This window comes from Coenobita brevimanus, chromosome 110 (genome assembly GCF_032717465.1).
Source record: "Coenobita brevimanus isolate Jiangsu-jjx chromosome 110, ASM3271746v2, whole genome shotgun sequence".
Lineage (NCBI taxonomy): Eukaryota > Metazoa > Arthropoda > Malacostraca > Decapoda > Coenobitidae > Coenobita > Coenobita brevimanus.
This window is the reverse complement of record NC_137063.1, coordinates 12,882,423-12,905,221: the sequence shown is the minus strand read 5'-3', so window position 1 is coordinate 12,905,221 and position 22,799 is coordinate 12,882,423. Positions and strand designations below refer to the sequence as shown.

The 22,799-nt window shown below is 43.9% G+C and overlaps 1 protein-coding gene and 1 non-coding gene across 2 annotated transcripts in view; one reads left to right on the top strand and one right to left on the bottom strand.

Moving 5' to 3' along the window:
- The window catches only part of LOC145417308 (SID1 transmembrane family member 1-like), an 87,354-nt gene that overhangs the window by 27,782 nt on the left and 36,773 nt on the right, over nt 1–22,799 (bottom strand). The window contains exon 2 of the mRNA XM_080285980.1: nt 3,542–3,655. Coding sequence (XP_080142106.1) covers nt 3,542–3,655 — 114 coding nt within the window. The remainder of the gene's footprint in view (nt 1–3,541; nt 3,656–22,799) is intronic.
- Nucleotides 469–587, top strand: LOC145417676 (5S ribosomal RNA). Its single transcript, XR_013900540.1, has one exon. It is a non-coding gene; the product is annotated as a 5S ribosomal RNA (ribosomal RNA).

Below are 22,799 nucleotides of genomic sequence, written 5' to 3'. Positions count from 1 at the left end.
CATATTTTCCCCTCCTTCCCCCAACATTCCCCCAACACATGATACAATATTTTCCTCGAACACTCGTGGCACATATCACAAACATTTTAGATAAGAATCATAAAATTCAACAATTGTTTTTAGAAAGGTACAGTACCTGTCCACTGACGTTCGTGGTTGCCTGGCGTTGCAAGGTACAGTACCTGTCCACTGACGTCCCTCGTTCTGTGGCGTCATTCTCTCTCCCAGCACACCTGCCACTAAAGTATCGCTCACCTACGCTACGCACCTAAACGAACACTCGCTGCACAGTTCATGTATATTTTACATAAAGTATAATTTATCACTAAATGTCAGACCAAGGTACAGCAACTGTTCAATGAAGTCCCTCGTTCCTTGGCATCGTCACCTTTCACAGCACACCTGCCGCTAAAGTATCGCTCACCTACGCTACGCACCTAAACAGTTCATGTATATTTTACATAAAGTGCCAACGGCCATACCACATTGAGTACACCGCTTCCCGTTCGATCAGCGAAGTTAAGCAACGTTGGGTCTGGTTAGTACTTGGATGGTTGACCACCTGGGAACACCAGATGCTGTTGGCATAACGTTCTCCCTACGTGTCAGGTGGGGTTGGTGGAGGATTAGTGCCCCTCCCTGTAAAACAATTAACTCTAAGCCCTTGGCCACCCCGTTTGGGATACATGGCGTCTGGCAATGAATGAATGAATGATAATTTATCACTAAATGTCAGACCAAGGTACAGCAACTGTTCAATGAAGTCCCTCGTTCCTTGGCATCGTCACCTTTCACAGCATACCTGCCGCTAAAGTACCGCTCACCTACGCTACGCACCTAAACGAACACTCGCGACACAGTTCACATATATTTTACATAAAGTATAATTTATCACTAAATGTCAAACCAAGGTACAGTACCTGTTCAATGACGTCCCTCATTCTTTGGCATCGTCACCTTTCACAGCACACCTGCCGCTAAAGTATCGCTAACCTATGCTATGCACCTAAACGAACACTCGCAGCACAGTTCACGTATATTTTACGAAAAGTATAATTTATCACTAAATGTCAGACCAAGGTACAGTACCTGTTCAATGATGTCTGTCGTTCCTAGGCGTCCCTATCTCCTGAGGACCCCTGCCGCTAAGGTATTGCTAACCTACGCTACGCACCATAATTTATGACGTCACGAGGATATGTGGCACATTTCACTTACACTTCACACTATATCATACACAAATACATGACTACCACAACAATTCCACCCCAACCTCCACAATTATTCCCTTCCTTACTACGGTTCAACGTGACCGTGATGCAGCATCCTTCACCGGGAGAGTACGATGCAATTCTGTTGTATTGGCACACACCACACCCCTTCAGGAACACCCGCAGCATGTTTGACGTATATTTCACACAATTCCACATGCATTTTCACAATCAGAATCACAATAATTCCATCCCTAAACACCTCTAATTCTCCCTTCCCAACTATAAAAACTGTACGTGATGCCTGCCCCATTCCAGACTATGGTTTATGGCGTCCATAATGCTAACTAGTTCCATAATTTCACCAAGCCAGCCACAATATCTTTCACATAAAATACAGTTTAGGCATTGGCTTCATTATATATGTATTTTTAATCATGCTATAGGGCCTTGGGGAGGGCGAGAGGTGAAACCCCGCAACAGTGAACACGCATATCACCTCTAAGCCTAACGATTGATAATGGGCACAATTCCTTTTTGTGACATATATCTATGTTCCCCTCCGGACAGGAGGGGGAGAATTAGTAGAAGTTTAAAGGGACACTACATGCAACACAACCCTACCGCCTGGCTGCTTGGAAGAGACTGAGATATTATTGCTACGTGCTGGGACCTGTGAGGCAGCTAAGTGTTGCCAATGCCTTACTGCGGGAAAGCGCAGTGCTCACTACGACGCATCAAAATTTGACGCAAATCGGCCAGAAACTTAACTTTTGGGGTATTTTTTTGTGCTTAGGAACCTGATTCGTGTGACTGTGCTTCTTTAGAACAATCCACATGGAATGCAAATCGCGTGGCTGTGCCTGAGAGGGTTAAGAATATATGGAGTAAATGAAAAGTTACTGAATGCCATGAAGAGTATGTATGAGGGTGTTAGGGCTGCAGTGTGTGTGGACAGTGAACTCAGTGAATTTTTCTACCTGAAGGTTGAATTGAAGCAGGAAATGTGTCATATATCCGTGGTTGTTCAATCTGTATATGGATGGGGTTATAAAAGAGATACAAAGTAAGGCAGTGGATGCTGGAGTGGCCCTAATAAGAGAGGGCAGTGTCTGGAAACTCCCTGTACTGTTGTTTGCAGATGAGACTGTATTGTTATGCGAAGACGAGGGGGAGCTGCAAGGCTAGATGAACGAGCCTGGGAGAGTGTGTAAGAAATGGAATCTAAAGGTGAATGTAGGGAGTAGTAAACTTATGGTCTTCAAAAGAAATGAAGTCACTGGATGTACAGTGAGGTTGGATGAGGAGTGCATTTAAGTACTTGCATAGTGTGATGAGTAAGGATGGAAATTTAGTGGGTGAAGTGACTGAAAGGGTACAACACGGAAGAAAGGCTGCTGGTTCTTTGAAAGCAGTGATAAGAAACAAGGAAGTGAGCATGGAAGTAAAAAAAGTCACTGCATGACAGTACAGTGATACCCTTTAACATATGGAAATGATGCTTGGACCTTGCTGAAAGGACAGAAGTCAAGAGTGAAAGCAGTGGAAATGAGGTATTTAAGAGGAGCATGTGATGTCACATGGAGGGACTGACTGACAAATGAGGATGTGAAGGAACATTGTGGTGTGGATGTGGATGTGACAGAAAGTGTTAGGAGAAGTATATTGTGGTGGTTTGGCCATGTGATGAGGGTGAAGAGTGTAAGACTGATGAGGAGAGTGTATGTGAGTGGGGTGGAGAGAGGGAGAGGGAGGAAGAGGACGCCAAGGAAGAAATGGATGGATGGAGTGGAGAGGTATCTGAGAGAGGGGGGTATGAACTGGGAGCAGCGCAGTGAAATGTCGAGGGACAGGGCGACATGGAGGTGATTTGTTTGTGGCCACCCCTTATGAGATTAAGGAGTCTGACAATAAACAGATTTATATAATGGGGCTTAAATGTTTGACTTGTGTGAATCCAACTCACACACCATTGTAGGTTACCTCATAATGAGATCATCATCATCATCATCATCATCAACATCAGTCATCATCATAATCATCAATTATCATCATCATCATCATCAATCATCCACCACCACCACCACCACCAGTCATTATCATCATCATCATCATCATCAATTATCCACCACCATCATCATCATCAATTATCCACCACCATCAATCATCATCATCATCATCATCATCATCACCATCATCATCCTCCCTCTTTTTTCCATCCATAAGTGTAGTATAGAAGTTTATTATTCTGTAACTGATTTTGGTGTTTTCATTTTGAACTCTTTATACTCATTTATAACATGTCCTAGTATAAATGGTTTATAACTTACTATGAAAAAGAATCCAAGCCCAAAAGCAGAGGTGATGTGCCAGATGTCATGATAATCAAACACTCCCAGCATGACACAAGGTGCATTTAGTGCTCGTGATGATGACGGTGAAACCTGAAAGTTATAATGCTGTTATGACTCCAGTTTTGAAAACAGAAAACTACATGCTACAGGATTACCACAATGGAAGCCATTACTCCATAACACATATTAAAATTATACAGCATATGAACAACTCTACTTCAAGACGTCCATGTGATCACAAAACACACATTACTGTTTATCTTATTCCAATCCATGGTATATAGCTAGCAATATTCTCTCTGGCCTAAAAATAGTAATGCTAGCCCACGTCTAACATGAAACTTGCCTCATAACATCTGAAATCCATGTTTCTCCTATACATTTTTTATAAATGATGTACAGTAGTTATTCCAAGTACCCCTTAGTTCTATTTTAGGTATCAAAAGAGAAATCCATAACAATATTAAATCAGCACTATAATTTCCCTTAGCTAAAATCATGACTATGGGCAATATCTTTCAGAAGTATAAGCTATCATGTTAAATAAGTACTCTATATGTTAAATACAGTACTCTACATACTGCACAAGTGCAGTAATGAGTAGTTAGTATTTCAGAGTTTGTGGCACAATTAACATACTTAAGCCTTTAGTCTGACAACTTGTCTAAGCTGAATACTGTACAAGTAATCTAGCAGTAAAGTAAGGTAAAATGGGGGTTGATGCTGTGAGGTGCTCAGCTGCACTGCTCAACTCCATAACTTATGCCTCTGATCCAGGGATACAAGGCCAAAAGTATCATCAATATTACCACAGTTACCATCCCTTGGTGTTACCCTAGGTATTCATAATTACCTACCAACCCACAAAAAGTGGATGGACACCTGGCTCAAGTGATGCCAGTTCTTTGCACCAGGATTCAAACTCTTGCATTACCAGGCTGGCAGATTCCCTGTCAGTGATGCTAATCACTAAGCAGTGGCTAAGATGATCCTACTAACCACTAAGTGGCACCTAAAACAAACAGTTTTTTGCTTGCCAGAAAACCATTTTCATTCATAGCCAGTGAATCTGGCAGCACAATGGGAGGCCAATAAGTCACCTACTGAGCAGCCCTCCCAAGCATTTAAAAAAACGACAAGAATATCTGGTACTGGTTCCTTCCTCGAGAAGGATAACTAACAAAAGAGGAGGATAGCCAGGACAGAAAATATGAGAAGAGAAGGATAAATAAGACAGTGATTGTTCATTTTCACTCTCTTTAATAAGGGCTCCAACATGCTTGCATGTGTTGGCCTTGGTCACCTAATGGCGGCCCTCCGTACTGCTCAATCTCTAGCAGCCTCCCTATTCAGTTCCTTATCCCTGAGGTCACACTCAATGACTTCTTCCCAGGTCTTTTTCAGTCTGCTTCTTGCAACCCTACCTCCTCCATTCACACTTCTCTCTTTCTGCATCAAAGTATCACCTTTTATCCTCTCTACATGTTCAAAGCATCTCAATCTATCCCTCCTTGTCACAAAGCCAGTGCACTCCAGTCCCATCCTTCCTCTCAAATCTTCCTTAATAAACCTAGCCCCCACAAGCCTCACATTCAAGGACACTCTACACATCCATCTAATCACTGTCATTCGTGTATGTCTGAGCCTATGAATACCCTTCTACAGCCCAGGTCTCACTACCATATGGCATTACTGTCCTAACAAGTGTCGCATACAAAGATCTTAGCACGGAGGGAGAGCCCTCTTAATGTCAGAAGAGGCAACAGCTCCCTGAACTTCTTCCAAACACTCCTCACTCTAGCCAATGAGCTAGTTCCAGCCCCACCTCCTGCACACACCATGTCTCCCAAGTAACAAAACTCTTCCACACACTCAAGAGACTCACCAGCAAGATCAGTCCTTTCATGCATGACAATCTTCACATGCACCTCCCTGGATTGGACCCAACCCTTCTCCCCACCTACCTTTCAGCTCCTGCACCTCCCCCACTAGTTGATGAACTCGATGTTTACAGAAAGTTGCAGACATACCAGAACAAGATATCAGTCACACCTCTGGATATCCAATGAAGCTATTAAGAGCATGCACCAAAACTCTCTAAACCACATTGCTCCATTGTCAATGCTTCCATTCAGAAATCCCAATCATTGTCCACTTGGAAGAAATCCTATGTCACAGCCATACCCAAAGTTTCAAACCCACCCACTTTTAACGGCTTTCACCCCATCACCATCACCCAGTCTACTTTGTGAGAGCTTTGTTGCTGAATGGATTTATGAAGACAGCACTAAACATAGATACATAGCAGTCTGGCAACGTGAAGACATCTTCCACCATCCACTCCTTACTCGGTCTGCTAGACTTTATTTACAACAGCTTAGAAAAGGGGAAAACTTCTGTTGCAGCCACTTTCATACTTCGCAAAGGCATTTAACCTCATTAACCACACCACAAAAGTCCACAAAGCATTGAAAATTGATGACAGAGTGAGTCTCATTTCCTGGCTTCGCAACTTATTGAGAGACAGAGAACAGGCTGTTTGTCACAGGGGGGCTACCTCCAGCTTCCAGTCCTTTACCTGAGGTGTGCCACAGAGAATCAAGATGAGACCACTCTGTTTTCTTATCCTAATCAATGACTCCTTCACTGACACCAACCTATGATGGAAATATGTTGATGACTCTATCATCATCATAGCAGTTAATAACACCAACACAGACTACCTCACTCTGCAACAAAATCTTAACAATCTCTTGGAATGGTTACAATGAAATGATGTCACCATCAACTACCACAAGACTGTCATCATGCAGTTTGACCTGGCCACTACTCCCACCCGACCTCTCTCCCTTAATCTGGATGACCACACCTTTGAGCTACTCCAGACTATCAAGCTTCTCAGCATCACTTTGGACAGCAAACTATGCTGAGACCTACACCCAGCTTCTGTCCTTCAATCCGCCTTTTTCAGGCTGTATGTGTTTTCAAAGACTCAAATCTTTGGTCTTCCCACGGTGGAACTCTGCAGTATCTACCGCTCTTTCATACTTCCAAAACTGACATATGCTTAACCAGCATGATCACCAAGTCTCACTGCAACACAGAAGCAAAGATTTGAGTCTGTCCAGAAGCATGCTGCAAAGATAATTCTTGGGCCAATATACTGTATGTCAAACATACCACTGCACTTCATCTCTCAACTTAACAACCATCCTCGACATCCATCAAGGAAACTTCTGCCAGCTTGGATTCAAACTCCTGAACCACCCTCGTAACTGCAACTTGCTTCCTCCCTCCACCCCAACACCACCTCACGCTATTCATACCAGCAACAAGTTACTACCAATTAGAGCATGGACTGATCACTATATGAATAGCCCAATTCTTACCACTGTCCAAATGATCAATGAACACTAGCTAAAAACGTCTCCACCAATGTTATTTGTTTATTTGTTTGTTTGTTCTTATTCCTTGAGTGAACCTAGTTATTATTTCTTACTCTGTAACCATGGCTGTTACATTTACTCCTGATGCAGTGCTCACCTTTTACTAATGTTACTTTTTAACTCTTTTATATATTTTTTTAGCCTTACGGCTACCTTACCGCAAATAAACTGTGAATTTTTTATTATCATTATTATTATTATTATTACAGACAGCTCCCATAGTGTGCGAATCACATAATACGTGTGACCAAAAATAATAACCAAAAATCCTTGATTAAGCGAGTTTAGCCCACAATACGCGAGGCAGAGGCAAAGAGTGGCCCAAAAATGCTATTTTCCCTGACTACGCGACCCCCCTCCCTGCATGAAGCACCAATAGTGACTTAGAGGCTCGTGGGGAAGGTGCTCAAGAGGAATCTACAGTATGATCTCGCCAATAATGACTTCGACAATAACGTTTTCGGCAATAACAGTAAGTTAGAATAGATACCCAGTTTCTATAATAACGTTTGGATTCACTTGACTGATGGTTACTTCACGAATACCAAGTTGCTATACTGCCAATACATCCATAACAAGATGAGGCATGAAACAGACAAACAAGAAGAGATGAAAGAAATTGCCGAAAGTGTGAGCAGTAGCAAGGAGATGGAGGATCCTCCCCTCACCACCTCCCCTGAATAACGGTTATTTCACGAATGCCAAGTTGTTATACTGCAAATATGTCCATAACAAGATGAGGAATGAAACAGACAAACAAAAAGAGATGAAGGAAATTGCCGGAAAATGTGAGCAGTAGCAAGGAGGAGATGGAGGATCCTCCCCTCACCACCTCCCCTGACTTGCCCGCCACTGTCCCCTCCTCCTCTGTTGCACCTGACTCACCAGCCGCCTCCCCCTCCACCTCCAGAGCCCCACCTGACTCACCTGCTTCACCTGGCATACCTGCAACCCCCACCATAATGACTGTTGCTGCATTCTGGAAGAAATGTAACATTCGACAGGGCATAAACTTCTTCGTCAAAGCCGAGAATAATACAACATTGGCAACCGTTAAGCAAGCATGGTGCGGCCAGGGTGGCGATGGGGGCACTCTAAGTGTGTTGCTGCGCCTCGGAACCCCTGTTATTTAAGTCCATCAGGCCTGTTGTCTACTGCTGTTAAGGTGGCTGACCATATTTTTGGTACTGTACTGTAGCTATATCTGTAGTATATGTCTGAAAAATTTTCCCATTATTATACAGCAAGCTCGCCTCCAATGCGTGAGTTTCGTTCCTAACGTGGTGCGTTCGGCACAAAACCGCATAAGTTTTAACTACTCCTTATTTTGCTCCCTAGATCTCCTAAACATGGTCTTTTGCTGTTATCTGCCATTGGTAATCAATATGAAGCACTTTAAGTGGTTAGAAGGTTTATTTAACGTATAACTTACAAATACAGTACTGCACAGCAAAACTTCAACATACAAATACATAAACACAAGGCAACATTCTGATGCCGAAACCAATTGGCGTCGGAATGTTGCCTCGTGTTTACATATTTGAATGTCGAAGTTTTGCTGTGCAGTACTGTATTTGTAAGTTATAACATTAAATAAATCTTCTAACCACTTAAAGTTTTTCATATTGATTACCAATGGCAGATAACAGCAAAATACAACGTTTAGGGAGTCTAGGGAGCAAAATGGTTTCGGAACTATTCGCTGTCAAGCCAGTTCACCGTCACAACAATAACAAGACAACATTGACTTTGATGGATCCCCCTGAAATATAGTTATTAAAGTACTGATTAATTAATAAGTATATTTATAAAAGTATTGATTAATTCTATCTATCTATCTATCTATAGCCCGACGCCCTAATCCCGCAAAGGGTGGCCGCAGACAAAACGCCTCCAAGTCACTCTGTCACCCACCATTTGACTACTCTCCCCCCAACTCACCCCCCCCTCCCTCATATACCTCTCAACTCCATCCCTCCACCTCATCCTCGGTCTACCCCTCCCTCTCCCTCCCTCCACCTCACCTACATACACCCTCTTAGTCAGTCTTTCATTCTCCATCCTCTCCACATGTCCAAACCACCTCAGTGTATTTCTCCTAATCTTTTCAACCACATCCACATCTACCCCACAACGTTCCTTCACTTCTTCATTCGTCAACCTGTCCCTCCATGTCACTCCACATGCTCCTCTCAAGTAACTCATTTCCACTGCTCTCACTCTTGACTTGTTCCCCTCTTGCAAGGTCCACGCCTCGCTTCCATACGTCAGGGTAGGGATCACAATACCATCATGCAGTGACTTCTTAACTTCCATACTCACCTCCCTATTTCTCATCACTGCTTTCAGTGTGCCAATAACCTTCCTTCCCTGCTGTACCCTTTCACGCACTTCATCCCCCAAAGTTCCATCCTTACTCATCACACTACCCAAGTACTTGAATGCACTCACATTCTCCATATCCTCACCATCCAACCTCACTGCACACTCTGTGACTTCATTCCTCTCAAACACCATAACTTTACTTTTGTTTACATTAACTTTCAGCTTCCTCCTCCTACACACTGTCCCAAATTCATTCACCAAACCTTGCAACTCTCATTCATCTTCACTCAACAATACTGTATCATCAGCAAACAGCAACACCGGAAGCTTCCAAATCTCACCCTCATTCATTAGGGCCACCCCCACATCCACTGCCCTACCTTGTACCTCCTTTACGACCCCATCCATATATATATTAAACAGCCATGGAGACATTACACACCCCTGTTTCAGTCCCACATTGAGATCAAAGAACTCACTCAGCTCACCACCCACTCGCACCGTAGCCCTAGCTCCCTCGTACATACTCTTCACAGCACTCAACACTTTCCCCTCCACTCCATATATTCTTAATACCTTCCACATACCTTTCCTATCTATTCTGTCATAAGCTTTCTCCAAGTCCATGAAGGCAGCATACACTTTCCTTCCCTTCTCTAGATACTTCTCCACTAAACATCTTAGAACAAATATCTGATCTACACACCCTTTTCCCTTCCTAAATCCCCCTTGTTCTTCTCCAACTAGCTCCTCTGTCATATGCCTAACCCTATCAATGAGTATTTTACCATATATTTTACCAGTCACACTAAGAAGGCAAATACCCCTATGGTTACCACATACTTCTCTCTCCCCTTTTCCTTTGTACAGAGGAACAATTATTCCTGATTTCCAGTCCTCTGGAACCCTTCCCTCTTCCCAAGCCAATCTACACAACTTCCATATCCACTCCACAACAATCTCACCCCCATATCTAAGCATTTCACCACACACTCCATCAATTCCTGGGGCCTTTCCCAGCTTAATCTTCTTCATCGCTTCCACTACTTCCGACCTACTGATCTCTTCCTCCCTCCTCTTATCTCTTCTTCTCCCAGCCATTCCCCAACCACTTATACCCACACTGCTCTCACTCTCTACATTCAACAAATCCTCAAAGTGCTCCTTCCATCTCCTCAATTTCTCTCTCTTCTCCACCAACAATCTATTATTCCTATCTTTCACTCCCCTACTATTTCCCCTTTCACACTGATTAATTAATATAAGTATATTTATAGAATGACGACGAATCATCCAGGGTGCGAATTGTCCTGACGAGGAATCGTCCATGTTTTGACGGGGAACTGGCATGATGGCGAATTGTCTTGGAACCCACCGATCATGTGTAAATCTATGAAGCAGGTTAACTGGTTAAAAGGCTTTATTTAATGCTTTAACTTTCTTTAAGTGCTTTAACTTACAAGTGCATACCAGAATAGTAAATATTTAACAAACAAACACAGTACTGTGGAAAAGCAGTACAGCAAATATTTAACAAACAAATACAAAAGGTAATATTCTGACGCCTATCAGAAAACTGGTTATAAGACTTTATTTCTTGCTTGAATGTTATTTAATAATATTTTAACTTGCACATAAACTTACCGGAACAGTACTGTAAATATTTAACTTACAAATACAGCACTGAGGAAAAGCAGTAGAGCGAATCACATCACGTGATCAAAACAAACCGTGCGTGATGGGCTGATGTTCGAGGATTTGGCCTTCAAAGGCCTCTCTTGCGTAAGTTTATAGTTTTCGTAATCGTTCTTTAATGTTACATTGTCTTATATGTATCCCAGCACTAACCGTGTATATATGTGAGCGCGTTCGGCGAGAACATGTTCGTGGCAGGTTTACTGTATCTCTAAGGGTCAAAAAATGTCAAGGTATGAGGGGATACCGCCCATATGTAATTTTTCCCATAAGATTATGCATTCACAGTGCGCGAGGACCAGGACCGCCCATTCACTCGTGCACTGTGGGAGCTTACTGTATTATTATTATTATTATTAGAATTATTACTGTATTATTATTATTATTATTATTATAGTTATTACTGTATTATTATTATTATTATTATTATTATTATTATCATTATTACGCTTTCCCCGACACACCACACACGTGAAATCAGCATTGTCTGGCAGTCTACGTCTCATACCTATGCATCTCTCGTGCAACCATTTATCACAAATACTGCACAAGATGGAATTACTTCTCACGCCCTTGTGACAAACCGTGCATAGTACTCTCTCTCACTTCTTTTACAGTACTGCCACCAGCCCAAGATACCATCACTTTTGTTTTATCTGTATTTACTCTCAAGCCCTTGTGTTCCATACTATCTCTCCACTTCCTAAATCTTTCTGCCAGCTAATAATAATATTGTGACAGAAAAGATGGGAGAAATAGGAAGAAAGGAGGGCAGGCACAAAAACAAAGATAAAGATGAAGGAAAAGGCAGGCAGCAGTACCTCAAGTGAGTAGATGATGGTTGCCACCACCTACTAAAATTCTATGCAGACTGTGAATCAAAGAAGGAAATGAACATGAGAAAAACTATGAAAGATGGAATGAGTACTGTGCATGATCGAGTGATGATGGAATGGTTTTGACATTGTCGGATTAGGTGGACTTGTCTGGCAGCTTGGTAATGAACCTGGCTCAGTTTTTCCATTAACCCGCCACGTGCCAGTGCCGTTTTAAAACGGTCTGACATAATTCCGCAGCCAGTGCCAGTGCCGTTTTACAACAGTTTAAAATAAAAAACTTAACTGTGACCACATTTTTCAAGATTTGCAGGTAAAAATTGGCAGGCATGTAAGGTAACTGTTCCTCTACTATTCCCCAGGCTGTCAAGGCCATACACTCACTCGCTCCCCCCCCTCACACTCGCTCTGCCTCGCTCTGAATGTGTGCCTCACCCAATGCTGTGCATAGTGAAGGCATTTTGTAAATATTTTCATGCAAGTGTAAGTTGTAAATATTTTCTTGTAAGTGTAAGGACTATATAGTGAAGTCAAGTTGTAAATACCTTCTTGTAAGTGCCAGGACTGTACGCAATGAAGTCAGGTTGTACCTGTCTTCAAGTAAGTGTAAGATAATGCATTCACAGTGAGAAGGGCACGCAAACTGTGATAGATGCTGAAGTAATAAGTAATCAGAAAAGTATACTGAACATTGCTATACCTTCCCAGCATAAATACCTGAGTATACCATACATAGAAAACGGAATTCTCACGTATGTGATGAGCGTGAGAGAGTGGCTATACCTGTACACGAGTATGCAGGACTCAATAAAACTCATTTCCGAACCTCGGTGAGCATTTTAATGGTGAAATTTGTTGTTTCCACATCAAAATCTATTATCTTAGCCAAAAAAAAAAAAAGGTCGAAAAATGGCCGGCAATGGGGTGACCCACTGGGCTAAAAATAGCCGGCAGGCAGAAGGTTAAGAACTTAAATTAGAACATGAGTATGATTACAATGAAGGACAGTGGGGTCAGAATTGTATTTCAGAATTATATGTGACCTTTGGTGGTCCCTGTTGAATTATTATTATATGCGACATGTGTGGCCTCAGTTATTCTGACAAAAAGGTCCATCCAGCAAGGCTCTGGAACCAAGGGTGCTGGAAAACTGTTGTACCTGTATCTGGACTTAAATAAAGATGTTTATCTCTGACATGGGTTATTATATTCCTCTTAAGCCCTGTCCACAAGAGGGGTCATGCTGCTCAATCTGTTGGACGTAATGTTGCCCAACTCCGGTTTTCGTGCTGTGGAGAGTCTGTGCTGAGTGCTTCTGGCATTTAATGGTGACAGAACACACCGTGATGCCCAAAGTAGATGTCTGGCTTCTGCTGAGAGCAGTTGTGCCTGCATCACATCTTTTTCGTAATGTTTTGCTTTTGGCACAACATATGCCACAATGCTCCACGTCACAGTCTCTTGAACTGCTGCGGTGTTGGTATCCATCCTCTTCCATTTGCAGCTCAGTATTAACTGGCCCTTGTTGCCCAGTGTACTAGTGTGAACATCACTGACCACAGCAACACAAGTTAGGTAACATGACACGCAACGGAGTGCACTGTATGACCCCTATGTGCATGGGGGCTTTAATGTTATGGTTCACAAGGAATGAATTACTACCAGATATTGTATAGACTGATACTGGAGAAGGGAGAACAAATGCGGAAATCGAGAGAACACTTTAAAGAACTGTTAAACATTGCGAATGAAAGTAACATGAGTGTAAGAGGCTGGGGAATAGACGGGAGAAGGAGAGAGGCAAAAAGGAAGGAAGAGATCAACAGAACAGAAGCTGTGGAAGCAATGAAGGAAATCAAAATGGGGAAGGCCCCAGGAATTGATGGAGTGTGTAGCGAAATGATGAAGCATGTGGGAGATATAGTGGTAGAATGGATTTGAAAGATGTGCAAACTGGCATGGGAGGAAGGTAGAGTCCCGGAGGACTGAAAATCAGGTATAATTATTCCCCTATACAAAGGAAAAGGGGAAAAAGAAGTGTGTGGTAATCACAGGGGCATTTGTCCTGCAAAGTATGTTGCAGGATACTTATTGACAGAGTTAGGGAATAACAGAGGAATTAGTTAGAGAAGGACAGGAAGGTTTAAGGAAGAGAAGAGGCTCTGTAGATCAGATATTCATCCTTAGGTCTTTAGTGAAAGTGTTTCTAAAGTTTTCGTTTTCGTTTTCATTTTTAAAGGCTCCAACATGCTTGCATGTGTCGGCCTTGGTCACCTAATGGCTGCTCTCCACGCAGCACGATCCATTGCAGCCTCCCTGTTCAGTCCCTTAACCTTGAGGTCACACTTAATGACCTCGTCCCATGTCTTTCTCGGTCTACCCCTCATGACCCCACCCCCAATATTAACACTTCTCACCTTCCTCACCCAATTATCATCCCCCATCCTCTCCACATGTCCAAACCATCTCAATCTACCTCTTCTCACCACAACACCAATACACTCCAGTCCCATCCTACCTCTCAACTCTTCCATCATAAACCCAGCCCCTCCAGGCCTTGGACGCAGGAACGCACTGCACATCCACCTAATCATTGTCATTTCTGTACATCTGAGCTGGCGAATATCTTCCTCCTTCACTGCCCAGGTCTCACTACCATACAGCATTACACTCCTAACACATGCTGCATACAAAGACCCCTTAGCACATAGGGAGAGTCCTCTCAATGTCAGGAGAGGCAAGAGCTCCCTGAACTTCTTCCAACCACTTCTCACCCTAGCCACAGAACTAGCTCCAGCCCCACCTCCAGCACACAACATGTCTCCCAAATAACAAAACTCTTCCACACACTCACGAGATTCACCAGCAAGTTCAATCCTTTCACGTCTAACAATCTCCACCTGCTCACCCCGACACACCGTACACATAAAATCAGCATTATCTTGCAGTCTACCTCCGATACCACTACATCTCTTATGTACCCATTTATCACAAACACCGCATAAGATGGAATTACTTCCCACGCCCTTGTGGCAAACTGCACATGGCCACTCTCCCTCGTCTTTGACAGTACCGCCACCAACCCTAGATATCATTACTTTGCTGCATTTACCCTTAAGCCCTTATGCCCCATACCATCTCTCCACTTCCTAAACCCTTCCTCCGCCTCCCTTTCGTTCTCTGTAATCAACACCAAATCATCAGCATACAACAACTCCCATGAAAGTCCGTTTCTAAAGTCACGTGAAAGGGCATCAAGTACCATGATAAACAAAATGGGACTCAAGACTGATCCCTGATGCACACCAACATTCATGGAAAACTCATCACTCAAATCTCCATTCACTCTTACCGGGGTGTGAGCACCCACATACATAGCCATAACCACCCTAACCAGCCACTCCTCCATGCCAAGCTTTCTCATTGCCCACTTCATCACCTCTCTACAGACTCTGTCAAAGGCCTTTTCCATAGCAACAAAAACAAAATAAAGATTCCCTCTCCTACCAATATATTTTTCCTGAAGCTGTCGAACAATGAATATAGCATCAGTGGTCCCCCTACCTGGCATAAACCCAAACTGCATCTCATCAATATTCACTCTTTCTCTAATCATACCTTCTAAAACTCTCTCCATTACCTTCATTATCTGATCTAAAAGTTTTATATCTCTATAATTTCCTCTTTCCAGGGCATCACCCTTCCCTTTATACACATTTATAGTGGTAGGTGGTGGCGACCATCATCCACTCACTTGATGTAGTGCTGCCTACTTCTTCTTTAGCCTTGATCATTCTTTTTCTGTGCCTGCCATCCTCTCTTCTTATTTCTGCCATCTTTCCTGTCACTACTTAATGCTTTTCTTTCCATTACAGGTGGCTTTACATTGAGTGACAAGCCAAATGGTTTCCTGTAAGCCAAGAAACCATTTACAACGCTGGGTGGTAACCATATAACCAAACCATACGTGCTCCCTACGTGTCAAGTGGGTTTGTGGAGGGTTAGTGCCCCTCCCTGTAAAACAAGTAACTCAGAGTCAAATGGCCACCCCGTACGGGATTATGGCGTCTGGCAATAGATAGATAGATAGACAATTACACTCTTCAGCCAATCATCTGGGACAACACACTCATAAATAATCCTATATATCAGGTCAATGACTAACCTCACCCCTATATCGCCTGAGGCCTACAACATTTCGGCAGTCAACCCAGACACACCTGCTGCCTTCCCCACCTTCATCCTGCCTATTGCCTCACTCACAGTAGCAGCATCATTCAAAGGCCAAGGGCCAGACACTGGATCTGCTGGCTCCAAACCTTCCATGTCCCAGTCAAACTCCTCATTCAACAACCGGTTATAATGCTCTCTCCATGCATCTTTAATATCCTCACTGTTCACCACTACCCTTCCTTCATCATTCTTCACACACTGCTCACTTATAATATTCCGATTATCCCTCTTCACCTGATCTGCCACCCTAAATATCATATTTTTCCTTTCCCCATGATTTAAGTTATCAAGTAATAGTCTCTGTGACTCAGATTTTGCCCTGTATACCTCTCTTCTAGCCCTCCGCTTGGCAGCCAAATATTCCTCTTTGCTACCACCTTTCTTCCATTCCCGGAAAAGCCTTCTTTTCTCCCTAACTGCAGCTTCTACACCCTCATCCCATCACCAAGTTACTTTATGTCTTGGTGGTCCTCTTGTCCAACCACATGTTACATCAGAAACTCTCAAGAAATTGTTCTTGAGGGCTCTGTACTGTTCATTAACGCCTCTGTCTACAGCTCCCTGTTCAGCTACCACTTTCCTCAACTCGCTATAGAAGGCATCCCTTACTACTTGGTTTTTCAGCTTCCATATTTTCCTCCTAGGTACATAAGTCCTCTTTTTCATCACTTGTTCTTTAAGCACCATATCACAAATCAATAGTTTGTGCTGCTGCACACACTCCTCACTTTCTATAACTTTAACATCCCTCACTAACCTCCCATCAGCCCTCCTAACCAGAAAATAATCTATCTGACTGCTATTTCCCCCAGACTCATACATAATTAACCTACTGTCTCTTTTCCTAAAATATGTGTTCCACACAATCATGTCCGTTGCCTCCCCAAACTCGAGTATCCTTTCCCCTTCTTCATTCCTTATACCATATGCACATCCCCCATGCACTCCTTCATAACCTTGTGCTTCTTCACCTACATGACCATTTAAGTCCCCTCCCAAAATTACTATCTCATCATCCCACATACCACCCACTACATGTATTAAATCATCCCAAAATCTATCTTTCTCTGCTTCATCCAATCCTGCCTGTGAAGCATATGCCGATATAATCGCAGCTATCTTTCTACCCAACAGAATTTTCACTACCAATATCCTATTGTTTACTCTCAAAACATTCATAACATATTCCACCCATTTCTCCGCAACCATCACACCAACACCTCCATATCCGTCTGTCCTCCCCTGCCAAAACAACTTATAGCAACAGTCCTTCCCAACAATCTTTCTGGCTGACCCACCCCTGTACCGGACTTCCTGCAAACATGCCACATCCACCCACCTCCTACTTAATGCCTCAACGACTTCCCCCACTCTTCCCCTCAAACTTCCTACACTCCATGAAGCCACCCTCATCCCCTTGGGTGATTTACTGTCCTCAGGCTTGCTTTGAAACTTATTTTGTTTTGTCATCTTCAGTATTAAAAGTAATCCCTCTAATATCCGAACACCCACTATCCGAACATCCCCACTAACCGGACATAATCGTACCGGGATCCAACATTCCCAAAATGGTCTGAAAACTGCAAAAAAATTAGAAAAAAAAAAAAGAAAATTCCAGCCCGTAATTTAAATTTGGCGCGTGGGGCGCGGGACAGCTTTGTTGTGGCGCATCATTCCTCCAACATCCGCTAGAGCACCCCTGCATCCTCCCCACTTTCCGCCTGTCTCTCGTCGCGAGTGAACGCTCGTCGTCATGGCTGCCCACATGCTCGCTTTTGTGGTGGTGCCTTACCTGCTGCAGGCACTCCTGCTGCTCTCGTGCCTCTCCTTCGTGTGTGTGATGATGGCCCCGCCACCTGAGAAGAGGAAGAGAGTGGTGTTGACTCTGGAGAAGAAGCGGGAGATATTGGAGAAAGTAGATGTGGGGTGGTCTTCTTCACGCATCCTCCACGAGTTTAACCTGGCCCGATCTACTTTGTTTGATATTAAGAGATCCCGAGACAATCTCATGCAGTACACGGCTCACTTCTCGTCGAGAAGCAAACGCAACGTGGAGAGGAAGGTGATGTTTACTCCCAAGTTTGCTGAAGTCGACCACTCCACGTTGATTTGGTATCGATAGCAACGTGCTGCTGGTGTGATGGTACATGGTACGGAGCTGAAGGCTGCTGCTGAGAAGTTCGCCAGGCTTCACGACGCCCTAGACTTCAAGGCATCCGAGGGTTGGCTCTTCGCGTTTAAGTTACGGCATGGCCTTACCAACCGACGAGGACGGCGACAATGATGCGGACTCCTCTCAACATGACACAACTCCAGCCATCCCCAAGCTGAGCGCACTCCGGGAACACCTAGAGTTCGTTCTGGACTACCTGGAAAACCCTGACTGCGACAGGGAGATGGGGCCCTTGGGACTTGTGGAGGAAGTGCGTGCTATCAGGCAGCGCATCATAGATCCTCAGAATCGTCGTTCCTTGTGTCAATCAACCATTGACAGTTTTTTCAGGCCTGTGACCCCCGCTGTGCCCTGCCCTGGCTCCATTCCGTTGCCTCCCCAAGACAGGCCCTCATGCTCCGAGCCACTGCCCAGCACATCAGCCACGGTGGAGTCACCGCTCGACGTGAGTTTGCATCTGTCTTCAGAGTCGTCTGCAGTGGGTACGCCATCACCACGACCCAGTGACGCATCCCTAGGTCACCTCCCTGTGCTACTCTCAGACTCTGACATTGATCAGACGCCAAGAACTTCTCCACTAGACCACACGGGAACTTACAGTGTTGTGCAGTGAAAAAACTGTGCATTGTGTGAAGGATTTAGAGTTGTGAGTGAAAAGACAAACAATTTCTGGACTAAATTTAACATAAATTAACTTGTGTGTTTTTGGTTTAGAAAATGGTTATAAGAGTGGAAAGACTTAAAGTGCAGAGTGCAACACTTATTAAGTTACAATGGAGCATAAGTTAGACAAGAGTGCGCACTGTGAAGAGAATGGACTTCTGAGTGCGAATGACTAAGTTCAGTGTAAGACTTCATGAACAGTGTACTGCAAGTGCTTCAGGAAATCCTTCTTACTGTCAGAGTCTGAGAGGAGGCGGTTATTCATCGAGATGGCCATGGACTTGCTGTAAGTAGGCAGAATGTTTCATACTATACAGTAGTGCACCAACTTTCACTACAGCAGGATTCGCGGAATCCACTTTCGCGGCATGCACCAAATATTCCCTAACTTCCACTATCGCTTGAAAAAAATCGATTTTCGCGCACAAATTTTGGGTTTGGGACAATATTTGAATTTCCTGCGCCGCCCGCCCGCAACCCACCGCCATCTTGAATGACGTCATGTCAACACTCTGTCCACCCATTCCCGCCATTGTGTACGAGCGTGCTAGTTCCATTGTGTTGGATTCTCACGGTTCAATGGCCTCTACTATACCTGGTAGTGTGGGGAAAGGGCCTGGTGGTGTGGGGGGAGAGCCTGGTGGTGTGGGGGGAGGGCCGGGAGGCAGTGGTGGTGATAAAAAGTGGCCGGGACATTCAAAGTCGGTGCTATCCCTACTGACAGTGCCATAGAGGAGCTTAACCTGGATAAAGATTTCGATGGATTTGTTCAAGAGAACCTAGCACAAAGGGAAATTCAGCACAGAGTGGAAGTGTTGTATCAAGTTGCATCTGAGGAGGCAGAGAGAGAGAGTGGTAGTGAGGCAGCAAGAGGTGGCGCCAATACGTCTGGCGTGGCTAAATAAGCCCGCCACGCGCCTCGGATACTTACCCCCAACATCCATTAAACACCTCAACCTGGTCTCTGTGGTATGTTTCTCCTCATATAATGTGTACTGTACAGTTTTTATTGTTTGTATCTCACAATGCAATGTACAATAGTGATTTGATGTACTGTACTGCAAGTGAAAATGAAAATCCGATGTTACTTTAGGATAACCGGGAACCAATTAGCCTTTTTGCCATAAAGACAATGCCCCAACTTTCGCTAATTCCACTTTCGCGCATTATTTTTGGACCCAATTAGGCGCGAAAATTGGTGCCCCACTGTACTCTACTGTATTTTCCATACTATCTATCTATCTATATACCTAGGCTGCTTCCCCCAAGGAAAGGGAGGTAGCCGAGACAGGACGACACACTCTCCATTTACTCATCCATTCAAACACATTCATTCACATCTTAGCCTCAAAGGGGAGAACGGACAGATCCTCACCGCACCACACCGCACAAGGGTCAACTGCACAATGCAATCAGTGACATCCGCAGCAGGGCCCGACAGCAGAACTGGTTTACCCCTGCCACATCATAACAGACCCATCCCCTTACCCGCACCTGACCTGACTAGCTGATCAGACCAAATGCGGGAGAATATCCCCTCAGGGCTGCATCATCACTTATTCATTCACAATTTCTCTCCATTTATTTCTGTCACGCACAGCCACTCTTCCTTGCTCAACAGACATCCCTCTCGCATCCAGCGCTCTCTTCACACTGTCCATCCATCCTATTCGTGGTCTTCCTCTCAGCCTTACACCTCTCACATCAGATCTAGTTATCTTTTTCACCAATCGCTCATTATCCATTCTCTCCATATGCCCAAACCATCGCAACACCCTCTGCTCAACTCTACCAGCCATCTCCCGAACAACTCCAGTTCTCCTTCGCACTTCATCATTTCACACTCGATCCATACGCGTCACTCCACACACACTCCTCAGACACCTCATCTCCATTACATTCAAACTTTTCCTCTCTGCTACACCCATATTCCATGTTTCAGCCCCATATAATGCAGTCGGTACCACAACACCCTCATACAGCCTTCTCTTTACATCCATTCTAAGCGAACGACATTTAAACACTTTTTTCATTCCTCCCAGTACCTTTCCACTTCATTTATTCTAAACTTCCCTTCTGCATCTATTCCCATACTATACTTACCTCAAACACCTCATTTCACTCTTTTATGTCCCTTATTGGTGTGAATATGCTGTGTGTTAGGTCCTATGCATTGTCAGTAGGGAGGTGTTTTTCTGAGTTAGGCTAGGTTAGGGTCCATAACTACCAGTCCAGGAGCCAAGGACTTGTAAGTACCCAGAATGTTGAATATTGTATGAACCTACCTCAAAAACTTCATTTTATGGTTATTTTGCATTTATTTCAGTCTTTTATGTCCCTTAATGGTGTGATTTGGGTCTTAAATAGGTGCTATGCATGTCCACAGGGAGTTGTATAGGTGTTTCTCTGAGTTAGGGTCCATAAGAACTGTGCTTCTGTGCTTACACCCTGCCTAGGCAAACTCTTTCGCCTTTGTCTGTCAACTTGTACCTTTCCTTCTTGCTGGAAGTTTGCTCTCATTCAGCCGGTCCCAAAGAAGGGTGACCATTCCCAACCCTCTAACTATCGTCCAATTGCTTTAACATCCTGTATCTCAAAAGTTTTTGAGTCTATTCTTAATAGAAAAATTTTAAAGCATCTTTCCTATCACAATCTTCTTTCTGATCGTCAGTATGGGTTCCGTCAGGCATGCTCCACAGGCGATCTTCTCACCTACCTTTCAGACTCCTGGTCATCCTCCTTTCGGGACTTTGGCGAAAGCTTTGCCACTGCACTTGACATCTCAAAGGGTTTTGATTGAGTCTGGCATAAATCTTTAATTTCCAAACTGCCCTCTTATGGTTTCTATCCTTCTATCTGTGCCTTCATCTCTAGCTTCTTTTCTGGTCGTTCTATAGACGCTGTTGTAGACGGCTATCGTTCTTCTCCTAGATCTATTAACAGTGGTGTTCCTCAGGGCTCTGTCCTATCACCAACTCTCTTCCTTTTATTCATCAATGACCTTCTAAGCTGTACATCTTACCCTATCCACTCATACGCTGATGACTTTACCCTTCACCTTTCCATTCGATTCCCACAACGTCCATCTCAGCAGTTACTTCAACAGGCAAGGGATAAGGCTATGGCACACCTACTGTCTGACTTGACTCGTATCTCTGACTGGGGTAAGAATAATCAGGTTTTTTTAATGCATCAAAGACTCAGTTTTTGCACCTATCAACCGACAAAACCTTCCACAGGTATACCCACTTATGTTCAATAATACTTAACTTAATCCTGCATCATCGCTGAACATGCCTGGGGTTTCATTTGCTCGGGACTTGTCTTGGAAAGATCATATTACATCTCTTGTAAAATCTGCTTCCAAGCGATTGGGTGTGCTAAGCCGACTCCGTTCCTTCTTCGCCCCTACACAATTGTTGACTCTATACAGGGGTTTTATCCGCCCCTGTGTGGAGTACAACTCTCATGTGTGGGAAGGCTCCCCACATACAGCTCTGCTCAATAGGGTGGAGTCAAAGGCTTTTCGTCTCATTAACTCTCCCCCTCTTACTGACTCCCTTCAACCTCTGTCTCTTCGCCGCAATGTTGCATCTTTATCTCTTTTCTATCGCTACTTCACTGGTCACTGTTCCTCTGAACTGTATGCATGCATTCCTCCACTTCTACGACGGGCGCGTAGCACCTGTCTAGCAGCAAACTCTCACCCTTTTTCTGTCCAACTCTCTATTGCAAGAGTTAACCATTACTCCCAGTCCTTCATTTATGCAACAGGTCAACTGTGGAACTGTCTCCCTCTGTCTGTATTTCCTGCTTCCTATGATCTCCAGTCTTTCAAACGCAGTGTGTCAAGGCATCTCGAA